Below are 24,460 nucleotides of genomic sequence, written 5' to 3' on the forward strand. Positions count from 1 at the left end.
TTTCTGACTTTGAGAATTGAGGACGGATTACATTTGCTCCTGGATTAGAGTTACAGCTATGTGATGCATCCACTGGAGGTTTAAATCCAAACCTTTCCGTGTTACTCCGATACTCGGAGCACAGGCTATATGCGGTTGTGGCTTTTGGCTAACCGGAGGCTTAAGCTTCACATAACCCTCATCACACTTCAAAGTCATTACTGAAGTACAAAACAACTGGACTGATAGAAAGACCGTCTGGTCTGTTATTTGGGTTAAAGTTATATAAATGGCACTCCAAATGCCCCATAGGCTAAATTCCCTTTTCTAATGCAGTATCATGTGATTTTGTAAATGAAGCTGATAGGATACTTTTGTTAATTAGCTCTTGGAAAGAAGGCTTTTAACTTCTTACGCTTATTTGACAGGTAGTTTTCTTATCTAATTTGTTCTTTCTATGGGCTCTTGCAGATGCAACCTCAGTATCGGCTGACTGTTGTTTTCTGGCTGCAACATTCTTTGCGTTTCTGGCAACCTAAGTACATCAGTGTAAACAAAATTCTTTATGGCTTAAGATCAACACCACTTGTAAATAGTAGTGAAGACTGACAGAAGGCTGAGATGTTTTCTGTGGCTTTTCTGACATTTAAAGGCTTGGGTGCATGCAAGATGGAGGAGTGTCATCTTTACTGGTATGCAAAACTTGGGTTTTCTGCCTTTGCTGCCTCTGGCCTGCTCCTCTTCACAGTTTTCCATTTCTTCACTTTTTGTTTTGGACTGTGCAATTGACCTCTGTTTTAGGAGGATGAGTGTTCATGTTCATTCAAAGCTCGGCTTGCTCTGTTTTCAGCAACCTTTGCGTGGGCTAGCTGAGTGACAGTTTTGAGGAATTCTCATCTATTGTGACCTTTCCTTCACCATCTGGGATAGATGCTGTAAGGAGAGCACCCCAGTTGTTGGCAGTGGGTCCTGACACCATTCCTGTGTGTGGAGCAGCAGATGGCTGTGCTGACTGACGCTCCACTGTGTTGACATGCAGACTCAATAGTGTTAGCCTAGGCCTGCACTGGAGACTTCTGTTGGAGTAGTAATGCATGAGTGTTATCTTGTTAAACCCGCATTTCTCCCCCTCTTACAGTAACAAGGTCTCAGACACCTTGACAAAGTCTTTGGATGCCCGCCCCTTGCCCTTGCAGAGCGCTGGTGTCAAGGTCTTGTCACCAGCTTCCCAAGCTCCACTCTAGGAATACAGGTGGGCTGGCTTTTGGCCACAGAATGGGAAGTCCTTAAAACATACTGGCTGTCTGCTAATACAGTTTCTGCTTTGTTTCCCACCTGTTACAATTATGCACTTCATTTTAGCCTTTTTGTCAAAATGTCCTTGAATTTGTAAGACAACATAAGCTGCTCATGAAAGAGCCATGGAGAAAAGTGCACTTGACCAAAGCACTGCTCTTGGTTTCTGTAGTGCTCCTTTTCCCTCATCACAGTGCCTCTCCTCAGTAATTTTGTAGGGTCTCTCGGAGCATTTCTTGTGCACATTCTTCTGTTTTAATACCCAGTGTTTAGTGTCTTCCAGTACTTAAACAATTCCATTTTGGCACAAAGTCTTCTGCAAACGATGCGCATATGAAATGCACAAGGGCTGTAGCACTTCGCCAGCCTCTTCAAAGTAGAAGCCAGCTCTTGAGGGTCAATCTCTTTCTTAAGAGTGTGCTGTCAAAAACTGCAGAGTTCTGTATCCAGATTCAGCCAGGAAGCTTCAATACTCTTTGCACAACACCAGGATAAATCTTAATGGCACTCAGATGTCACCAGCTGATCGTAGTTGGACTGCCATAAAGCTGCACCATTGCTCTTGAGCAAGTATTTTGCAAAGCAAACTGACTTTCATTGTATTCCTTTGTAATGATTTTAACTGTATAAACTTTCTTCGAGATGAGGCTGTGGATGTAAGGCAAAGTAATACTGCCTTAAGTTTCTGAGGCTGAATAAAGGGCCATGACGAACTTTCACATGACAGCTTGATAGCATATGGTTCACATACCTAATGGAGAAAGGGGCATGGGCTATTTCAAATCACATTTTATTTTGCAGGGAAAGAGAGGCATATTTTTAAAGTAGAGTCCCAATTAACCACTTTGCCTCCCAAGGCCCCATAATTTTGCTGGAAGCTTTGTAATTCATGGCAGAATGGTAGTGTGGTGGCGTGCCCTTTCCCAAGCATATCCATTTATTTAACTAGAGACTACTCAGTTTTTCCACTGCTGCTGTAGGGCAGGATTGGGTGGGAGAAGGTGCTGTTTCTGGAACTAGGAGACTCTACCCCAGCAGGGAATGATTCAGAAAATCCAGAAAAAGAGCCAAATGCCTGAGACTGCGTACACTATAACATAATGCCTATATTTGGAAGCTCTAAGTCACCTTTGATTTTTATGACCTTCTAAATTTTTGTTTTCAGTGTTGATCTCCTCCCTTGTTGGACAGATTTGAATAATTCAGTGCAAGTTAAATAAGCTGTTCATGTCCAGTTTAATGACTCAGAAGAAATCAATGTTGCCACAGACACAACATTCTCTGTGAGTCTTTATCTTCCTGCGGAATTATAAGGAAACAGGCATCTTTTGAAAAATTAAAAAAATAGAATCCTGTGACTGTGGACATTATATGGAGGATTTTGCCCAACTTCCAAACAATTGAGCATAAGGTGAACTGGATTGGATGAAGACATTATTGTTCTTAGCTAAAAATAATAAGAGATTAAATACTGAGGAGGAAAAGTGCATTTTATTCATTATATGAATTAAGCCAAAAGGCAACTCCCCCACTTTTTTTTTTTTTTTTTTTTTTAATGCAGGCAACTGATTTTGGTTTGCTGTCTGTTAGAAGGGAGTTGCAACAACTGGTGTATTTTTTTTATGCGTAAATACAAAACACATACGCACAGACATGGCACTTGCAGTAGTACTCTCTTCTGTTGCCTGAACTATCATGTAGTGAAGTGTTTGTCACAGGAGCTATCAGTGAAAGTGGAGGTGAAAGTGGTGACAAAGAAGCCTGCTGGACTTGTTACCCTGAGTTTTGAATGATTTTGGGAGTTCGGCTGCATTGCCACTGTATGTGCTTGGTTCCTGTTAGTATTTATGTATGGACAAAATTGCTATGTTTAGTATAATTTAATATAGGTATTTGATTTACTGTTTCTTTATTCATTAGGTTACTATTTTGTAGTCATTATGCTCCTGGCAGTCTCAGGCCTTTTGTGGTTTCATCTCATGCGTTTGGGAATTTGGGACATATTTTCAGCTGCCTAGTCTATTTTAAACTCTCTTTTAAAAATTAAAAAAAAAAATCAACAAATAATGGGTTAGAACAGATTGATCCTTTTGAGCCATTTGCCTAATTAACCTTTGCCTCTCAGGAATCAGCTTTGATTCTGCTCAATCAAGTGCAATGTATCCCAACCCTTAATAACCAGCATTTCTTCTGAGGACCTTGGAAGTCTTCCCTGACTTTTACTTTTCTAATGGCTGCCACTGTCTTGGCATTGCACCAGTTTGCAGAGACCAAACTGGAGAAGGACAGGAAAGAATAATAACAGGATATCAAGGGACAAGGCCATAGGATGGCCTCTCACTTAGTCAAGCATTTCTGAAAAGTATGGTTAGCACAGTGCTTGAGTCTTCAGTACTCTGTACCTCAAATGCAGATTTATGAACCTAATAATGAAAGAAAGGACAATATTTAGGTGTGCATTGCATGCACCCAAAGGATGACTCTTCTGTGACTTCCTCTAGTGTAAAAGTTTGAGGGAATCTTCAGAGAGACTTTATACAGGTAGAAATTATGTCCTGTCTTCTTCCCCTTTACCTGAAAAAAGGAAAGAATTAGGCCCAAGATCTGATCCTCTATGTGGAGAAAGAGGTAAATAGGACTCTTCCCAGTTGCTCCTAACCTACTCTCTCTGATAGAACCCCCCAGAATTTGCACAAGTGTCCTGAAAAAGCATCATTGCCTCACAACTCACAAGACACCATTTCTGGGTAGATGGGTAAGAGTGATCTTTCTTTACCCTCACAGAGATTCTCTGAGTTTTGAGCAGCTATCCTCTTAATTTTGCTGAGTGTGACCTGCTCTGCTTACTGATGTAGTGGAAGTCTGTATGCACAGCAGCATGGATTTCATCCATTTGGAATAACTTGCGTTGGGTGTTTCCAAGGAGGTGGTCAAGAAGGCTTCCAGGTTTCGTTATGCATGGGCATTCACGTGTTTCCTGCAGTTGGTTGTGGTTTGGGTCATTGTGAGCATGTTTTATTCCCTTCCAAAATTCTAGGAAGAAGTTTCGCTGTTCTCGCAGCCTTTTTGGTTTTTCTCTCGCGTGTTGGGAATACACAATGCTCAGAATTTATGAATCATCGTTCCGTTCCTGCAATGATACAGCTGCACTGAAACCACAGCATCAGCTGAACATAAATCAGATCCTCAGTGCAAAGTTCATAGGTCCTGCAAAGTGATGGCTTTGCTGCAAATTTAGGGCAGAGAACAGCAAGTGGAGAGCATCCCTGAATCCAGGGAACCACTGAAATAGGAGAGGAAAGAAATGAACTATTTCAATTGCCTCCTGCCTTGTAATGCTGCTGTTCTCCCCCTTCAACTCTCAGTAGTAACCATCCATAATTCATGTTTTCCTTCTTCTAGTTCCATTACAGTTTCCTTTCTCCCCGTGACAAATACTTCAATCACTCACATAATGTAATAGGATCCATGAATGCAAACATCAGGGTGGGAGTGTTTGTGTGGCCTGCACTACATTGCCAATTTGCTTGATGGATTTTGGCTTCTCTGCTTCTTCCATTTACTCCTGGTTCCCTTTCCAACTGCAGTGCCTTGATCTGCTTTTTGGTTTCAGACCATGCTGCAGGCAAATCAGCAATGACTAGACATTGAAGAATATCTGCTTTCATCCCAATGAGGGAGCTGCAAAAAAAGTAGCCCTAAATAAATTCACCTATATATAGTTGTGTATATATATGAATATTTCAGAAATTATATATGACACGTATATGATCTGTTTTATGTGTATCTGTAGTATAGATAGATATAAATACATTAAATATGTAGGAAATGCAGCTCCCTGATTTTATAATTATTTCTTCTTACTGTGGATACGCTTTTTCCTGAGAATCTTCCAACATATTTTGTTGTGTCATTAGCTGGCAGTTAGTCCCAAAGCAATATGGCATGGTATTCCCATCCAAGCCCTTAAGCTTACTTCAGAAACTCTCTGGTGGTTTCCAGCAGCCGTTAAGATGTGGCACTGGACACAGTTTTTCCTTCCATTTAAGGAGTGATTGAGAAGATGCAGATGCTTTTATTGAAAAGGAGAAACTGTTTTTTTTTTTCCTCATCCAACTTCACAGGGGTAGATGAAGGAAGTGTCCGAGGCTGAAAGTCATTGAGCATGCTTTTCTTTCCTCCTTCTGCTTTTGTTTTTATGGGGGTGTGAGAGTCCTGGGGGGGGGGGAAAGACAACTTTGTAAATGGGATATGCCAGCAAAAATAAGATGTATTTTTACAGTGCATGCATTGATGAAAGCCCTAAAAGTTGCTCCTATACTGTGAAGGCAACCCACTTAGGCGACCCAGTGCCCTGGTCAGTGTGGGCAGCCAAAAAAGGAGGGGCACAGATACCTTTGTAGCCCCAGGGTGCTCAGACTTGCTCCCCCATCATCTCATTGTGTTAAACTTAGTTTGCTAAGTGCTATTGGTGGGTCCCTGCTGTTCTTTCACCTACCCTTGTGCAAGGTAATCATCGCAGGGGTAGGCAGAGTCAAGAAGAGAAACCCGGGGTCCATTAGGCATTAGCAACAAGGTCCAGCAGCAGGTCTATATTTAAAACAAACAACCAAACAGCAAAAAAAAAAACCCACTCCCACCCCCTCTATAAACACCAACCCCCCACATCCCCACACATTTGTTAAGCCACAAGATCTGTGTTTATCTGTTTGCCACTTTTGGGCTGTTAGCTTTACCAGCTCTCCATCTATTTCTCTAAGCATCTGGCTATGCTTAAAACAATCAGAAAAGAGATAATCACAGCCCTTAACCTCAGACTGTTGACAGCTGGGGCAGCAGAGACCACCACAGCCCTCACAGGGAACACGTACAGACATGGGGTGCTTCCCCATCCTTATCGTTATATATATTATTACTCGCCCTGTCATCCAGCAAATGCTGAAGGAAAAACAGGGGCTGTGGTGTGAATGGTGACGAGCGTGCCCTTTCAGCAGCACAAGGGGAGACTAAGGTGAGGGATGGGGAGAGCAGGCAGCTGATGAGGAGTGCTCCCTCCCAGGTACCATTAGCACAGCTCAGATGTATTTTTTTTTTTTTTTTTTCTTTTTTTAGTCCAACTCTCACATTTCATGCCCATCTCTTAGAGCAGAATAAATTTATGAGCAAGGCCAGTTTGGATAGGTTTGCAGATACAGTTTTGGCATACAGATTTGGTGGCCCAAGTGGTTTTGTCCTGTTCTTTTTGTTAACCAACTCACACATGCGTCTGTCAGTAAACACTTCAGTTACATGCATTCATGCTCTACTCTTAGATATGTTAGTGTTCCTTAAAACTTCACCATGGGCCATAATATATTTGTGGGATCTTATCTCAAGAGCAAAGAGGAAGAGTTTGTAGACTAAAAGGACAGGAGAAAGGAATTATTTAATGTTGCTCGAAATGGTTTGGGATTGAGTGGTTTTTGCATGGGCTATTTCTAATAATGTCTGTGAGCCTAGCTGAAGCAAGATTTAGTGCAGCTGTATGCTGAAGAAGGTGACAGAAAAGCAAGAGAAGTCAAATGGCATTTCTCAGTGCTGTTAACTTTAGGCTTATGCATTGGCTGATAAAAAGCATGAGTGTTGTGGAAAAACTCAGGCCTTGAGCAAAGGTATGTAATTGAGCTTTTGTAGGGCACCGTTGTGAGGCCAAACGTTCACTTAAACGTTTCACTGAGTCTCTGATTGCTGAACTTAATGCTTCACATTTTCCTCACTTTCTCCTCTTTCCCCTTTCCTCAAAATTACCAGGTTCTGCACTGAATGGAAGCCTCAGCTCCATGCTTTGCTCAGCTCAGCAGAAATAGGTCACTGTGCTCACTGATGCTCTGCTCTGGGGACCCTCTCTCTTTATAGTGGCAGCCAAGTGACCTGTGTCTGTAATGGCTGCAGTTCTAGTTCTGTGCGGGGGTGGTCCAAAAACTGACTGTAATTCTAAAAATCTTTCTACCCCTAAAAAACCCTTCAAGCTGATTTTGGAGGAAGCGGTTTCTCTTCCTCAGGTGAAGACCTGAGGTGCATTCTGTGTGGAAGGAGCTGGGATCTGCCTTGTGCAGCAGTCTCAGACTATCCCATCTGCCTTGCTGCAGAGCCATAGGTTCACTGGTTTGCAGGCAGAGGACCCTCTAGTGGTTCTTAGGACAGCCCCAACATTCCCCATGCAAGAGCAGATAAGATTTTGTGGGCAATATGAATTCAAGCTGGGAAGTGAAGCTCAGTGCAAATTAAACACGGTCATGATGGCTCAGAGTGAACAGGAGGCCATCAGCAGGCAAGGGACCTATCTGCAAGTTTGCAGCATTGCAAAAGACTGCCAAAAAGACTTAAATTTCTCCTGGGTATGAGGGATTAAAAAGAGAAACCCAATGCTACTTGTTTTTGAGTAGGAAGACTTTGAGGAAAAGATTGCAATGATAGCCTGAGGTGTAGAAATGTGTTGAAGCTATAGGCATTTGCTCAGCACTGTGACTAATCTTCTGGAAACCAAAAGGAATTCCCTTAGAGGAGAATGCTGTGCGTCACCCAAGGCCAAAAAAAGAGGGAGTCATGTTTCCTTGACAGCACATCATGTTTGCATATTTTCAGTGCTGGAGGAGAGTCCTTCATCCTGATCACTGCATGTTTTCAAGTATTTTGAGTACGCCTGGGGTGCCAGGATATTAATTTCAATAGCTTTGTTTAAATAGATCATGTAAGTAATTCAGTCAGTGAGTATTTATAATAGAGTTTCATATTCAAGCAGAGGCATTTTCAGTATAGTTACTCATATTACAGCTTTCTTAGCCAGTATATTTTAAAGCTGGTAAGTTAGAGCAGGCTCTCCAAGAGCCATAAGGTTTCTTTGGGAAATATGACTTTTCTACAACTTTATTCATGAGTTAGTGTTTGCACAACATGGGTGAGGATGAAAGAAATAATGCCAAGGACATACATAAACAGAGTAGTGCTTAAGTGTTGTATTGTAGACTGCAAGAGCTTGGGCTTCAGCGTTGGCTTTTGGTAACTATTTGCATTTCATTTGAGATTTTTTAAATTGGAGACTTCCTCCCCCCTCTCTTCCCCCAGTTACTGTCTGTCTTCCCATCTACTTTGAAATCCTTGGTGAACCAAAAAGCTACAAACAGCAAACGAAGTTATGAGCTGCTCTCAGTGGTTGTAAGATTGCTGATGTAGTGCCTAAATAAGCAGCCTGATTTCTTTTTGAAGCATCAAATGCCCAAAGCAGCAGCCTTGAAAGAAGCTGCATTTCCAAGCTGATGTTGCATTGAAGTAGCACATACTAATGTTGCTTGGAACTGCTGGAAGAAATAGCAGTAAATAACTGGCTATCAAGAGCAGTTTTCCAGGTAGTGGGCTGTAAGCCAATGGACAGAGAAAGTGTCTGTGTTGGTGCTTTAAGGAAAGAAGGACCTTGCAGCTGGTTGGATAAAGGCTGATACTTATGTTTGCAGATTCCTTTTGACCAAGAAAAAATACCTGAGGTATTTTCAGGTGTCACCTGAGGAGAAAAGAGTAAAGTACTGGGCAAACATTGATCTCTTAATTTGTAACAGAAGAGGAAGTCTTCTCCAGGAATCAAACCAATGTTGCTGCAAATCATGCAGCAACTTTGAATTGAGATTTGATTCTGACCCTGCATGTGCAGTAGAGGTAAACCCTTTGTATAATTTCTTCACCTCTGAACAAGGGTACAGCATCTCCATAATATAATGAAACAAAGTAAAAAGATTTCTGCTTCCTGTTTTGTTACTTGCTTTTCTGTGACTGAATACTTTTTAAAAAATAAATACATACCAGTTGAAAAAGTTCTTGTGGGGCTTTGCAGGTGTAAATGGGAAGAAAGATAGATTTTTACAGTGAGATGATGATTTTTAATTAAAGTGGTACTTGCTTTTAGGGCAGTCTACAACTTTCTTCTGTAGCTATTGAGTGTCAGATAACTCACAAATAACATTCTAGAAATAAATCAGTCAGTTGGTAGAAGCATCTGCCGCCTTGACTGATTTGATTAAGTAATCAAATAGTCTAGCTTCAAAAAGAACAATACAACAGTAATTTGCATACCCCCAACCCATGTATGCATAGAATTGAAGCCACCTTTGCAGCAGCCCAGGTGGCTGTGAGCACCCTTAGTGTGTGTCACATGTGTCTTAGCCTACCTCCCTCTCACCTGTCCTGTGTTTTTCTCAAGTGCACTGCAACAGAGGTGAGTCATCCAAAATGAAGAGGTGACTCCTGAGTTCAGAGACAGGTCTTGACTGTGGCTGCATTGTTCCTGCCTGGGTCATTGGACTTTGTTCTCCAAGGTGCATCAGCTAAGGTTTCTTCTGAGTTGGACACAACACTGCAGTGTTTTTTTAAATGGAACTGCCTTCTTTGCTTGCTGCCCAGCCCATCTTTATTTTGCATGCTGGCTGAATTGCAAGGAAAATGATTAAAAATACCTTCTATTGGTTTTGTACTTTCCCTAACTGTCTTCCAGTGCAGCTGAATGTGTGTGTGTGCAGCCTAGTGTGTTCACCAAACAGCAACACCAAATCACATGTCCCCTGCTACCACAGTGGTTGGGCTTTAATGGAATACCTTTTTCATTTTTCTGATTATCCCACTGTTTTCTGAACCATCTCCACCCTCTTTGTCTTAGCAGTAATAGTCTCTGCAGACTAGAAATGCATTGTCTATGGCTGTTTTATAATTCATTGTGTATAGGCTTTTTATGATACCTTGAAGACACTGAAAGCTGGAAGTCCATTAAAGGGAAAGCACATTGGTGTTTAGGGATTAGGCTGTGAATACCTGCAGTGGAAAGCCATAGAAAGACAGGACTAGAACTATGCTTTGCCAGCTGCTCTTGCAGGATGGATGTACATAATTAGCATATAAGGTGTCAGTGGTGTCAAGAATTATGCAATATTGCTCTGAGGTTTTGAAAGGCTAATAAAACTTTTTGTATTATATCCTTTGGCAGGCTTCTGTGTCGACTATTCACACCTCCTGAATAGGAGCTTTAACTATACTGGCTTTTTACTGTGTCTGTGTGCAGGGTGGTGAGAGTAATTTAAACAATATTTATATGCATCATTTGATTCTTCTATAGCTGTAAAAATGTTTTTGTATCCCTGGGTAAAGGAAATTATTCTCTGGAGTTCAAGGATAATATATTAAATGACTGGGTTTAAGACTGGGTAAGGGAAGTGAGCCTGTAGAGTTGCAATACAGGTGTAGAATCCTGTTTGAGTGAATCTCATAACCTTGTTGAAGTGAATGAAATTCAGTGTGCAGGATTTAGCCCCTAGAGGTAAACTTAGAAAAGATTCAGTAGGTGAAGAAATTTGGGATTGATTAACAAAGGGCATTACAAGAATAATAATTGAGGATTACCTTTCTACCCTAACTTTAAATGGTGGTGCACATTCCCCTCATCTTTCCCTCAAATTTCTTGAGCTAGGTTGTCTTAATTACTGCACCTCAAAGATTGTGAATCCCTGTGAATGAACAGAAACCTGTTGACACTGAGGAACAAAGCTGAATACAACTGATAGAAATGTCTAGAATATTTTTCTGTGTTTGTCATTCAGAAGACCCTTTGGTGTTAATTTGGGATATTACAAAAGTAAGGATTGATGCAGTTTCTCTGTAAGGCAAATTCAGATATGCTTGTAACTTGGAAACCAAAAAATCTGCTTGCGATAGCTAATTCAAGGCAAACAAAGTGTCATTGTCTCTCTTGCTTTATTTTGTTTCATCATGAGCATTTCTTGTATTTATTTTTTCAAGAGAGAGAATAAAAACAGTGCTGCAGTTCTGCTGTTTCTTCGATTTCTGTAATGCTTGCAGTAGAGTGATTAATTCTGTTTTTCTCTCTGATTTTTCTTACAGTATCAAGCTTTTGGCTGTGCAGGAGCTGGCTGACAGAGAAGCACTGGAAAAGGTATTTAAAAATATATCTAATGCAACTATTGTAACAGATTTAAGCTCTTAAAGCCCTCTGTGTTAGTTGTGCTTCTGAACTTCATGGAATACCATGTTGCAGAAAATAGGACATCTTCCTAGCTACATAGTGCTTGAAGGCAGAGGGTCGATGTTTTGTCTAAGCTGATCATGTGCTTTTGGTGTTTTCTGGTTTTACAGCAAGCTTGGGGTAAGCAATGCTTAATAATAAGCAGTAAGTGATAAAATCCAGTGTTGCTCTTCATCCAAGAGTATTGCAAGCACAGCAGGCTCAGGTCAGATACACAGAGGAAATTCTTTACTGTAGGGGTGAGAAGGCACTTTAACAGCTCCCTCAGGGCTGTGGATGCCTCATTCCTAGAAGTGTTCAAGGCCAGGTTGGATGGGGCTCTGAGCTATCTGGTCTGGTGAAAGGTGTCCCTGCCTGTGGCAGGGGTGTTGGAACCAGATGATCTTTTAAGGTGCCTTCCAACCCAAACAGTTCTATGATGGCCTGCTTCTGGATTAAGAACCAAATTTCTTTTTGCTTTATGATTCTTCTGGCCTGGCAAGTAGGACTGGACTCCCAGTGCCCGTACTGGGACCAGTGGCTTCCCTTCACTTTCTACCCTAACTCCTTCACCTGCAAGAGCAAGGAGCCAGCTGTGAGGCAGCATGGAGAGACCTTTTAGGATGCAAAGAAAACAAGTGAATTCTGAGCCCTGTTGGAAAAACTGCTGTCTTAGAGCAGGAATTTAGCAGCCCTGATCCAAGCAGCCACTCTGTACCTACGAGTGGTGTGGCAAGGCTGGGGGAGGAAGGAGCAACCCTTCTCCTGCCTTGAACACATCCTTGTCTGTGAGAAGGAGGATGTCCTGCAGTGCTGTGTTCAGGCTGCTTTTGCTGGGTACTCTAGAGATAATGAGTAAAACAAGATACACCAGCAGCGGATGCTTCAGCCTTGTGCTTTGCCACTGACTGGAGATACATTTCTCTGGGATCGTCCATACACCCCAGTTAATTCACATGCACTGGTGTTCATGAACTCTGATTTTTACATGAAGAGGTAGATTTTGATAAAAGGCAGTGGCACAGCACTGCGTAGGAGACATTGTCGTTTTTCACACGTGAACAAGACATGGTTCTCAGCCACTCGTGCAAATCAGGTTGATCTTACAAAGATTTTCATTGTTTGCAGCAGTCGGATTCTCTGGCCCCTCACACCCTGTACCCTTCCCACCTTTCCAACGGACCCGTACCTCCCTTTGGCCCCATGCCTCCAAAAACATGGTCTGGCAAGGTTAAGTGACCTCAGCCTGGTGGGAATGGCAGTTTGAGGCATTGTCTGGAGCGCTGCAGGAAGCTCTTCAGAAAGGCTCAGCCTCAGAAAAATGATCTTTCTAAATTGAGCTCTCTCAATATTTGATATCTGCTTTCATACAATGCCAAGCTTAAAGAATTTAAAAGGCCAGTTTAGCCCTATGGAAAATAACAGGCTTGAATTATGTAAGTTCAAAGAAATTTTTAAGGACAGGAGGGGAAAGAAGCCCACAGAATAGAACAAAATCCCTTGTCCAGCCTGCTTGCAGAGTCAGGTTTTAAAACCACTGTACTGAGTTTGTATTCTTAAGTGATTATTTGTCAGCATTATACCGCAGGAATACAGAATATTATTAAATGATAATATTTTCATATTTATTCTAAGATGGGTTTTTCTGGTTTTCAGAGGGAAGTTTCCTTTAAAGTAGCTATGGACTTGATAACTTAAAACTGGTTTTCCTGTAGGACAATTTCCAGTCTGTCAACTTTGGAAACTTTCTTGTTTCTAAAATTTGCTGCCCAGCTTTGCAAGTGTTCTTACATATTTTTGACACTTGCATGGAATCCTGGAGTGAGCAAAAGCTCCCTGCTGAGCAGCAGTGCTCCCCTGAACAGACTTAGGGGCTGCAGATTAGCTCTACGAAATCAAACCACATTGAAATTGGGTGCATGTGCGGCTAGTCTCTTGAGAACCAGGGCCTTGAGGCAGTGTCATAAAATTATTCTGGCCATGAATAACACAGGCAGACTGTGAGGTGAGGCACATGAAGCCAGTGGACTGTTGGTGCAGGCTGGGAGAACTTGCTTAAACTGTTGGGGTCTTGCTTGCTGGAAAAGGATTTTGTGCTGTTCTGTCTTAGGTACTTAAGTGTCTTTAAATGTTTCTCCCACCTTGGCTATTGAAAATGAACTAACACACTGTGAGAAGCTTTGTGTCATGCAAAGACTCCATTTGTTTAATTTCCTAAACCCCCCAGCATTTTGGCAAACTGGGCCAAAATGGCCCTTTAAGCTGAAGATCTACCACACTGGTGGCATTTATGCCTGGTGTTGCCAAAACAGGAGGAATGATTGGCAAGGTTTAATTACAGCCTGTCCTGGACTGGGACAAGCTGGATTAATTCTTGGATGCTGCTCATGAGCTGGTTTGTTTTTCTGGGGTGCCACAGTCCCCTGTAAGCACCACAGACAGGGTGCTGCTTGTGGAGCTGAGCCCCAGCACCATGCTTATTGCTGTTAGGAGGAATGGGAAATAATAATTTATTTCAGTGAACCAGGTCACATAATAAGAGCAAGAGCCTTTACCTGGAGAAAATTCTGGGTCAGAGGTAGGTTTGTGTTTCTTTTGGCCGTAGCCCATCAGATCCATTCCAGCACAGGCTCCATGTGAGTGGTCTTGCAGGCAGCTTAAAACCAAGCCTGTGCTTACCTGTATTTTGTCCTACCTTGAGCCTTCAAATCAATGTGTTTGCTTCCCCCTGCCCCCTTGCTGAGCTTGCCCTGCTGCTGTGGGATCGCGTTACTTACATGCCTTCCCTTCAGAAGTGCTGCTGGCATTCGCCGAGGGCAGGGAAGAACACAGATGGAGAGATGCCATGGGAGGGCTTCCAGCCATGCCAGCCTCGTCCCCACAAGGGTTCAAGGCTGCTCAGACTTTAGAAAGAAGTATCACAGGAATGCAGGCTTGTTGGTGCCGAGTCCTGTATGGAACATCTCTTCCTATTCCAGAAGCACAGCTCTGGGAGACGCTCTCAGTGACACTCTTGCCCCAGTGTGTTTTTGAGTACTTTACTTTATCTAATTTTGGCAATTCCTTAATTGCAGAAGAAGAATTCTACTTGCCAAATGTTAATTGTATTTATTTGGGGAAGGGGAAAAAATAATTCTCCCAAGGAACATGCTGTTTTTATAGTTTAAAAATAAATCTGTGTAAGTAATTAGGTTGAACTGCCTAGCCAGGTGACATTTCTCATTGGTTACTGTTTTAGCATTTAAATTCATAGCCCTTTTCCATGGGCAAGCATGTACACCAAAGCAATTGTTCTCATTGGTGCTTGATGCCAGTAAGTTATGCAGGAAGAATCATCCATTTTGCAGGAAAAATAAAAATATTCTTTGCATTCTAAGCATTTCCTCCTGCATCTTTCGGTGTTAACAGAAGCTCTTGAGTTAATTTCTGCTTCAGAGGTGGGTTATAGAGGAAAATAAATAATTTGAACAATTCAATAACCCCCTGACAGCTTCTTAAAAGGTAAGCCTGCTTTGTGAACAAGCAACAGTAACCCATTATTATCCTATTTGTGTATTAAAACGTAAATGCATTTGCTGTTACTCAAGATGACAAAGGACTGTCTACTTGACTCCGCAGACAGTGAAGTTTGTTGGCTTCTCATCTAGGAAAAGCAAATCATGTGATTCTGAACTGCAGTTTATGAAGTGTGGAATTCATTTGCAAAGTGATGATTGTTCTGCCTGGAGTTGGAAGAGATCTACTTAGACTAGTAGGTAGACTGAAGGACAATAGGAATTGGGGTGAGAATTTTGATTTTGTTTAAGGATGATGTTCTTGAAGTTGACAGTAACTTGCAGCTTGAAAATCAGTGTAAGTAACACAAGTTTCACTATTAAGGTCTGCCGATAACAATGACGGCTAATTTATGTGAGCTATGTCCAAGAGTTCAGATAAAAGGAAGTGAAAAGAACAAAACAATTATCAGTAGGCTTGCGCTGTCTGTGTGGGGATTTTCACCTTCACTGGAGAAGTTTTGGAGGTCACAAATCAAGAGCGATTGAAAGTCTTTCACCTGGTGCTTGTGAAGTAGGCATATCGTGCCTACTCATGAAGTATAAATGCATTCACTGGGCACAAGGGCAGGCAGCCATGCACCTTCTCAATATAGGAAGGGATCTCTTCTGCCTGTTGGTCTAACCTTACTTGGTCATCCATTGGGAATTTCTGCTGGAGAGGACAGAATGAGAAAACTCTGATCAGCCTTTTCCTGCAGGTAGATTCCCTCCCCACCCCATGTAAAGAGCCATTTCTCTTTCTTCATGTTTACCTTGTTGCATTAAATGGAAAACTTAGCTCTGTAAACAAACAATTTCTACAATCTGTGCTCATTTTAGTCTTTTCCCACCTCCATGAGCAGTGCTATTGGCTGGACTTGTCTTCCATGATGTGGAAACAGTTTCCTGGGTTTCCTCACCCGTAGGAAAGACCAGATGTCTGTATCTGGGAAATATTTCCTAAATTCAGCCCCTTCCCATCACACAGAATTTTCACACTGTGCATGAGGAATCAGTGAAGCACAACTGAGGTGATACTGATGAGGTGGCATTATTTTACTAGAAGAAATTTAACATGCCTGCCATTCATCAGAAGTGGCATTTGTGTGAGGGGAAATTCAGTGACTGATGTTGCACAATTTTACAGGGTAAGATAAGGCAAAAAGGGGGTGTTTGTTTATTTTTAGTAGCATCGCTCTGCTGGTGCAATTTCAGCTGCAGTCAAAAAGAGGTTTGTAAAACCCTGAGCTACCCTGTGTGTTCCCTGCTGTAGCCACCTTCTTTTTACACAGCACATGGAGAATTTTAACTAAAAATTTGCTTTTGTTTTCTTGATCCAGTGTACTGTTTCCTCCAGATATTATCAGAACATAAAAGGTATGACGTCAATTGAGGTTCCAGAATTTCCAGTATGAAATGCATCTGCTGGAGGTTTTTATTTATCTTTTGTCTGCTTTTGAGTAGATTGAGCCAGATCAGTGTTTAATCATGATTAAGCCCATTGTAATCTCTGTTCTTTATAAAATCCCTCTCCGAGCAGAGCGGGTTGTTTATTTGTGAAAGGTTATCCCTAGAAGCTTTTTGGTGTTTGAAAGAGAGGTGCTGGTTTTCATTTGCAGGGGTAAGCATAGGCACATCACATCTTGCTTGCATGGATATAAATGTGGTTGTGTGTGCATTTGATGTGATTTTTTTTTAATGTAGCTCAGAAATGAAGTTAGTCTGGAACTGAGTCTTTGCGTGCATATTTTTAATTGCCATAATCCTTCTGTACAGTGTGAGCCCTATCTTGCAATCATGCTTTGAGCTGTTGGTTAAAAAAGATCATAAGGCGATTTGCAGTGAATGAATTAGTTGCTGTAAAGGAGTTATATTTACTGCCTGTTCTTAGACTTATCCTTTCCAGAAAACAGTTGACCCCTTTGAAAATTTGCTGCAATTGGAGGTCCTCTAGAGTCAGATAAGGAAACAGCAGTCTTGCTTTCAGAGATCAGGAAAAGGAGATGTCAACTTGGCCAGTGACTCAATCAGGACATTTGATCAGTTTCTTCTAGCCCTGTCACTGCCTCATTTTTCTGCTCCCCATTTCTAGAGAGGATAGCTGGAGTCAAGTCTCTGAGCTATGAGTTGGACTTCTGCAGAGTTCATCAGCTGATGTAGGTCCTTTTGCCCTGCTCCTTCAAAGCCACCATGGAGTCAATGATTGACCACTTAGAGTAAAAGGAGGTTATTCCAAATCATCCCGCTGATTTTGCTTTAATTCTTTTTCTCATCTTATGCTTTACCATTTTGCTTTCCCACACCCTCCCTGTATTTCCCCCTCTCTCCGTTGTCTTGCTTCTTTATCTGAGTGCAGGTAATACTCAGGAATACAAAGTATTAATTTTTTTCAGACTGCACCCTATGGTCTCATGAAATCTCGGAGTGAAGGAAAGAATAGCTGTAATTGGAAAGCAATAATTTTTGGCTGAGTGGAGCTGCAAATGCTGTAGCATTTTTTACTAAATAGGGGCCTTTTTTGGCATTATCATATCTACTAGATTGTCTTAGGAGCACTGCAGCTATACTGTGTTTGCTTCTGGCCTTTCATATTTTTCCTCCTTTCTGTCCTCTAGGAGGGATTTAGATGGCTGGCAGTTTAAGGACATGTATTGGTGGACCTTACAGTTCTGGCCAGGTCCATAATGATTTCAGTAGCTCTCTGCAGGAGGACCTGTGACTACTCTATCTTTCCAGGCCCCTCACCTGCAAACTATCATCACTTGGTCAGCAGCATTGGAAGCACAGGCTTTCATCTACTAGGATTTCTGGGGTCTTTGATGTTGGCTGGATTCTTTTTCTCTGTAGTTGCATTGCCCATCTCTTTTCTGATAATCAGTGGACTTCAATAAACAAAACACTCGAAGCCATGCTATACACAGCACAGGGAGCTACAGAGAATACAAATTGTCTTAAAATGCTGTCCCTTCTTCCCTAGAGTACTGTTGAGCCTCTCTCTCTGAGCAGTGGCGGTATGGAGATTGCTTGTTCCAATAGCTTGGCATTTTTTGTAAATCATCTGGTCTTATCTCTCAACGTAAGCCAAATTCACCCAATAATGAAGTCATTCTCTACACTTCCAGAGTGGGGGGAAACAGAAAATATGTGTTTATAAGTGCTGGCAAGTGTTAAGATTTGTTTATGATTAGTAGAAGTAAGAGGGGACTTACTCAGTCATTTTTCCTTGATTTCTTCTAGAAGATGGTAGAAGGCAAAGTTCAAAGAACAGGAACAGTTTTGAATAGTCAGCAATTTGAGGAAGAGTGTTTCTTGGTTTTGTTGTTTTTTTTTTTCTTTTTTAATCTATTGACATAGCAGAAAGGGTGTTTTAATGTCATCCCAAATAATTTTTGATAATAATGCATATGGTCTCTATGGGAAGCCAGAATCCATGGCATCTGTTAGAGCAAAACTTTGGTCAGGGTTGAAGGACAGTCCTGTAGACTCTGTGGAGGGCATGCTAGTAAGGACAGACAGAAAAGCATGTATTATTACTCATGGAAACTTATAAATAAAGAATGAGCTGTTTCAGAGAGGAATCAATGTCAAATTGGGCCCTTTGAATTAAGGGCTAGAGCTGTTAAAACAAAAAAGAAAGGAGTATGAGATATTTTTTTTTTAATTTTAAAGGTAAGATAACTTGGCCTAGTGCTAGCAGCCTGCAAGAGATCCTCCAGATAATAGGCATTAAAAAAAAAAAAAGGAATTAGGAGGTGAGGCAGATTAAAATAACTTTACAGAAGATGTCACTGTGTTCTGTAGGATGGTGTAATCAATGCCTGAAGGAAGAATAAATATTTGAGGCTGGCAATGGTTGTGAGTCATATTAGATGTTTCTTTCTTCCTTGTTTTTGTGTTCTTACCATGGGAAAGAATGCTTGCTCTAAGCAGAGATGTAAATCAGTTGGGGAAAACAGTAATACCACCAGTCGGAAAGAAATTAAGCCACGAAACACCCAACTCACTTACTATTACCTCTAGATATTAGTGCAGTTTTATCATGAGATGGAGGGAGACCTAAGCTTACATGCTTAAGCAGCTTTCTTTGAATAATAACATTCAAATATTGTGGTTTCCCTGTTCCCTTTCAGTCTTATTTGTTCTTCTTTTGCATTAGAATATTTCCCCCCCTTCCTCTTCTCCTCTGGCTGAAAGTGGCACGCAGATGAGGAGAGTCAGATGATGGCAAATCAATAGAGCTCACCAGTCATTTTGTTTAGGGTGCTTTTAGTCAGTGAATAATCTACTGTTCCTTATCACTTTTGTATCTCATGCTTCATAGGATGGTTTTCTATTTGCTTTCTATGTTAAGGGCTAGGTTCTGATAAACTCATTGTCACCTCGTGCGGTCCTGGTAGTTCCTGGGTGAGTAAGGTTGTATTCACAGTGGTGTCATTTTACACCACACCACAGAAATTGATTCCTGGGTTTCATGGGAAAATAATCGACCCAGGATTAAGCATAAAAAACCAAACCCCCAGGCCCTAAGCAAAACCAAAAAAACCTCCCAAACAAACAAAAACCCCCCAACAAAACCCCACAACCAGCAAACATCCAAAACCCACACAAACAAAAACCAAACCAAAACCATAAAAAGGTGTTCCCAGGAAGCCATTGACTCTGGTTGCCCAGTACCTGACATCCAGTCCAAATGAACATATAGTTTAGGTGTCCAGACAACTGCTGCCTGGATGCTCATGATTTTTGTGGTTCTGTGATTTTAGCACAGCTACTCAGTTGAGTTGGGTACTATTTGATGACAAAGTAGTGCAATTACTTGAACTCACTCAACTTTGGTAAAACCAGCGTGATAAAAAAGATATTCTCACAGTCACCAGGGCTTCTTTTTATTCATTTTTATATCATGTCAATCCCCTTGGCACGCCATTATAGCTGTTAATGATTATAGTGCCTACTTATGAAGTATAAAACACTGTCTTGAAAAGACTTCAAGAATAAATTTGTGACCAACCTTGATGAGCTCTTGAGCCTTAATTTATGAATTATGTTTAAAATAAAAAAAAAGTCTTTAGGAGTATGAAAAGAAGTAGTCAGGAAATGTCCTCTGCCAAATGAGTCCAGCCTGCGAAGTACAAGGAAAAAGCTCAGCTTGTGAATGGAAACATGAAAAATTAAGAACCCACAAATTTTCTACATAAAGGCCTGTTAAATATGGCTGTCCCTTTCCACGGGTAAAGGACAGCATAGATTTCTACCAAACATCTCTGTAGACACCTTCCCATTAAATGGCAAACTGGATGAAAGATAGTGAGTATTCAATTTTGACAATAGGCAGCTGAACATCCCATAATTCTTCACTAGTGGCACCAGCACTAAAAATGTGTTAGCGGAGTTATTGTATTGCCTCTTTCAGTTGTTGTTTTGCTGCTCTGTGCCAAAGGTTCTTCCTTGTCTTCTTTTTGAAGATCTATAAAAAGACACTGTTTATATAAATAATCACCTTTGTTTAGTATGGAGGTAGGGGAACAGGCCAGTGAATGATCTGCATTGTTGTCCTGGGAACACAGTGTTTAAAAGTGAGCAAAGAACTGGGTTTATGGGCAACAATATGTTTTTTAAATCATATATTCAAAGATTACTAAGATTTCCTCTTAGTACAGAAAAGTAAGCATTTGGGTGGCTGTGGTGAGCTATAACTCATCTGGGAGGGCAGTGTAGAAACTCACTGTTTCTCGTAAGTTTTTCCAAAGCAAGTAAAACTCATAAGTGTTTTTCCAAAGTAAGTACTCAAAAGGGAAAGCAAGTAATTTGGGAGTGCAAACTTCAGCTCCTACCAGTCCCCAGTGGATCCTGTAAAGCCTGACTTAGGAAAAAGAAAAAGTGATCTGATTCCAACAAGTTTGTATATGGAAACAAACCATCACACACTTTTGATAACTGAGATAATGTTAAACTTATCAGCATAATTATTTCCGGCACATTCCCGAAGCACAATGGGTGAGTAACACAGCAGCAGCAGGAGAGGGGCGTGCATCCAGCTGGATCCACATCCATGGGCTGGTTCAGAAGAGAGTCAAGCTCATGAAGGGGCTCAGATACCTGATGTGGGAAAGAATGCCTTCAGTTCGAAAAACCTTCCAGTCCTGCCAAGCATCATTTAGCTGCTGCCTAACCCCAGGGTGCCTTAAATGACGGTCCCCTCTGACGCTTTGCAGAGCAGTGCCTCTCTGCAGACACGGAATTACCCACCTCTGAAGCAGGCAGAGGGACTGGGCCACTTAGTTTCTAGCCTATGTATAGGGCTTGAAAAATGATCCTTCCTCATCCTGTCTCCTCTGAGAAGCTCAGTCCTGAAGGTTTCCTTTTTTAAAAGTATAAAGCTTAGAAGTGGTTTTTGCAGCAAAGCTGGGAATTCAGGTCACCACAAGGCTAACGGGGGTGAGGCTGCAGTATGGTAAGTGTTTGCTCTGTGGTCTATAGCATAGTGTCTATAGTGCCTGAAGCTGTCATTCCAGAGCTGAGTGAGAATCTGATCTTCAGAGGAAAGAAATCCTTCTTCTGTGGGTGTCTGAATTACTGGTATGCTCTTTAAGAAGTAGAAGCAGCATTTTTCCAGGAAGAAAGAGTGCTTCTTGAGTTGAAGAAAAAGCTATAGGTGCCTTCAGATGGACCAAGCTTTAGGACCCCAATTTGCACATTATCCCAATAAATGAGCTTCCTATGTTCACACACAAAGGTATGTAGAGGTGGTGACTGTGCCTATGGGTCTTTCTGAAGAAAGACAAGGGGTGAATATTTGGCTGTGCTGAAGGGCTCTGCCTTGATTTCACCTCTTGCAATAAGTGTATAAAGCTTTTTGAAGGGTGAATTGGGTAATGTGAAGAATGTGGAGGGTAGCAAGAATTGATTTGGTCATTAGTCTGGATGTTTTGATTTAGTTCTAGGAACAACAAACCAGTACAGAAAGGATGGGAAGGTATTGCCCCAGGTCTCAATGACCCAGTACAAGTAGGACACGCTGGCATGGCCAAAGGGGCAGATACGTTTTCCAGGCATAAGTCTATGGCCTTTGCCTGTTCAGTGGATTGATTTGTTTTGTTGTTTTTTTTTCCTTTGTCCTAGAATTTTTCTCCCAAACTTCTAAATTTTAAAAAATTATTTCCTCATCTCTAATGTCATAGAATTTTGTACAATATTGAGAAAGAGAAAACTTTTTCCATCACCAATATATACATATGGCTAAGACTGAAACTAATTCCCTGACGAGGAGGTTGTTCTCCTTTGAAAACACTTATAATTACCTGCCTATCAGACCCCCATGTGCCTTGGTTTAATATGAGCAACATGAACAACACAAGCAGTAAAGATGATGGAGTCTTTAATGAAGTCTTCCTGAAAGGGACTATTTGAATGGGCATGTGAATAATGTCATAACATAGGGTCACTCCAGTTTTCCCACATGCTACTTCTGTGGAATAGAGCCAGTGAGTGCATCCTGCACGGCAGGGGATGCATCTCATTCTCATGTGTGTGTTTTTTGACTGTGTTGCAAACAGGAAAGGGATATGCTTGAGAGAAAGGCAAACAAGCAATGAAGTCCTGAGACAACATTCCTGTCAGTTTCAAGCTTTAAACCTAATGATGGTTCCTTCCGTGCTGTTACATTTGATTATAGGAGAATCCAGATGTCACTGAAACACCTGATGCTCCTCTGTGTCCCCTTCCTGAGTTGCTCCAGCCTGTGGGAATTGCATTCAGTGTTACCCAGCTGCACAAGTGTGCTGAGCATCCTGGCCCTGCTGTGTCTTTGATCTCTTGCCTTGCCTTGTGCTGTCACGTGTGCCTACACAAGGGCAGCAGTCCTGAAGCCTCTGACCTTTTCCTCTCTCAATAACCAGTACAATAAAATACAGCACCCACGAGTCTCTTCAGCCCCCAACTCTGCTTTTCTTCCTCACAAACCTGATCTAATAAAACACTCATCTTCTGGAAGTCAAAGCAGAAAGTTTTGCTTGAAATTGAAAGGTGTTGGTTTCAGGTTCTTGGAAAGATTTGTAATATTTCTGCTTTGGCTTTCTGGGTCAGGCTTCCTTAGGGTGAGCCAACTGTAGCTGTGTCGTCCTGTGGTAGATTGGATTTGGATTATGGGTGTTCAAGTCTGCTTTTTCAATTAGAAATAAATGTAGAGTCCACTTGGATAAATAAAGAAAGGATAATGTGCATTTAATTTTTAATGTATACAATACATAGGGATAGAGCAGGGAAATCAAGTATGGATTAAAAATGAGCATTGCTAGATGGTCTCATGAAGCCACTGTCTATTTTGTTGTATCTTCTATCAGAGATAAATTAGATCATATTTCAGGGTGGGATTTTTATTGGAGTGGGTTGTGGGCCTTCTCCTCAAGTGCCACTGCTCAGTTTACATTAGAGCTCTTCTGTTTACCCTTCCTGGGTGCACCAAGTCCTTCATACTGGGAGATGCTCTGTAGCACAAAACAGCCCTCACCTCAAACTGTGAGTGTCTATCCCCATGGAAAGACAAATATTTGCTAATATGACACCTATACATAGCTGAGATTGTAAGGAATTGATAGAAGTTTCTTACTCATCTTTGGTACTCATTAAAGCTGCTCCCTCTAGTGCTTATTAAAAGAAAAGTAAGTCTGCATATGTGACATCTAGAAAGGGAAAATTTATCCTTTTGTTCTCATCTCTCTTCTCAATTAAGAGGAACCAAAATCACCTTTTCTTTGATGAAGCAAGTAGTTGTTTACCTCAACTGCAGTGCTCTTTTGGCCTTACAGCTTCTGTGGTGGTTAACCAAAACGGATATTTAATTGTTTTGAGTGCCTTTCTGAAGTACAGGTGATGATTACTGTACCTAGACATACCATGACATAACAACAGGCTCACCATGCACTCTCCTCCTGACTGCTCTTTCTCCTCGTGCCCTTGTCACAGCCTCTGCTCTGACTCCCGGTCTGAAACAAAGGTATCCTCCAAAGAGCAATCCCTGGCTAATAAAAAATGTGTAATTTATTAAACCCTAAGGCATTGTTTTCCTGAGTCACATTTAGTTTCCTCAGGGTTTAGGAGTAGCCCATCTTCTTTTTGAGCAAAAGATGTTCACCACAAGGGAGGTCACTGGCTCAGGGTGGTCCCCAGACCTGGCATTACAGGAGTACCACTTGGCAGGCCAAGATGCTCAGCATGGAGTGGTGTCATCATCTGGGAAGGATTGACCCTGCTGCACAAACGGGGTTGGCTGCACAAATAGCACTCCAAAATAAAACACAGAATAACCAGAGCATCCTGAAGAAGTGGTAGTGGGAGTTGCTTGTGTGCAGAATTGCAGAGCGCTCGCCGGCAGCTCTACGAGGGGTGGAGTTACTGCACTGGAAGAGACCAAACTTTATGCCCAAGTTAGATGTTCTCACAGTGCTTGGAATGCCCTGGGGAGGCAGGTAGGTGTGTTAGGAAGACTGTAACTGCCTTATGGTCCCCAGCACGTGCCAGCCCAGCGTATGTTTTTTTCCCTGCTCCCAAATTAGTCCAAGACCCCTTGCCTTCGCTTCTCCACTCACTCCTCAAATTTGCATTTCTTCAG

At 41.7% G+C, this 24,460-nt stretch overlaps 1 protein-coding gene across 1 annotated transcript in view; it reads left to right on the forward strand.

The window, feature by feature from the left end:
- The window catches only part of EEPD1 (endonuclease/exonuclease/phosphatase family domain containing 1), a 62,601-nt gene that overhangs the window by 22,027 nt on the left and 16,114 nt on the right, over positions 1-24,460 (forward strand). The window contains exon 2 of the mRNA XM_038127256.1: positions 11,194-11,245. Coding sequence (XP_037983184.1) covers positions 11,194-11,245 — 52 coding nt within the window. The remainder of the gene's footprint in view (positions 1-11,193; positions 11,246-24,460) is intronic.

The sequence above is a fragment of the Motacilla alba genome, chromosome 2, assembly GCF_015832195.1.
Source record: "Motacilla alba alba isolate MOTALB_02 chromosome 2, Motacilla_alba_V1.0_pri, whole genome shotgun sequence".
Classification (NCBI taxonomy): domain Eukaryota; kingdom Metazoa; phylum Chordata; class Aves; order Passeriformes; family Motacillidae; genus Motacilla; species Motacilla alba.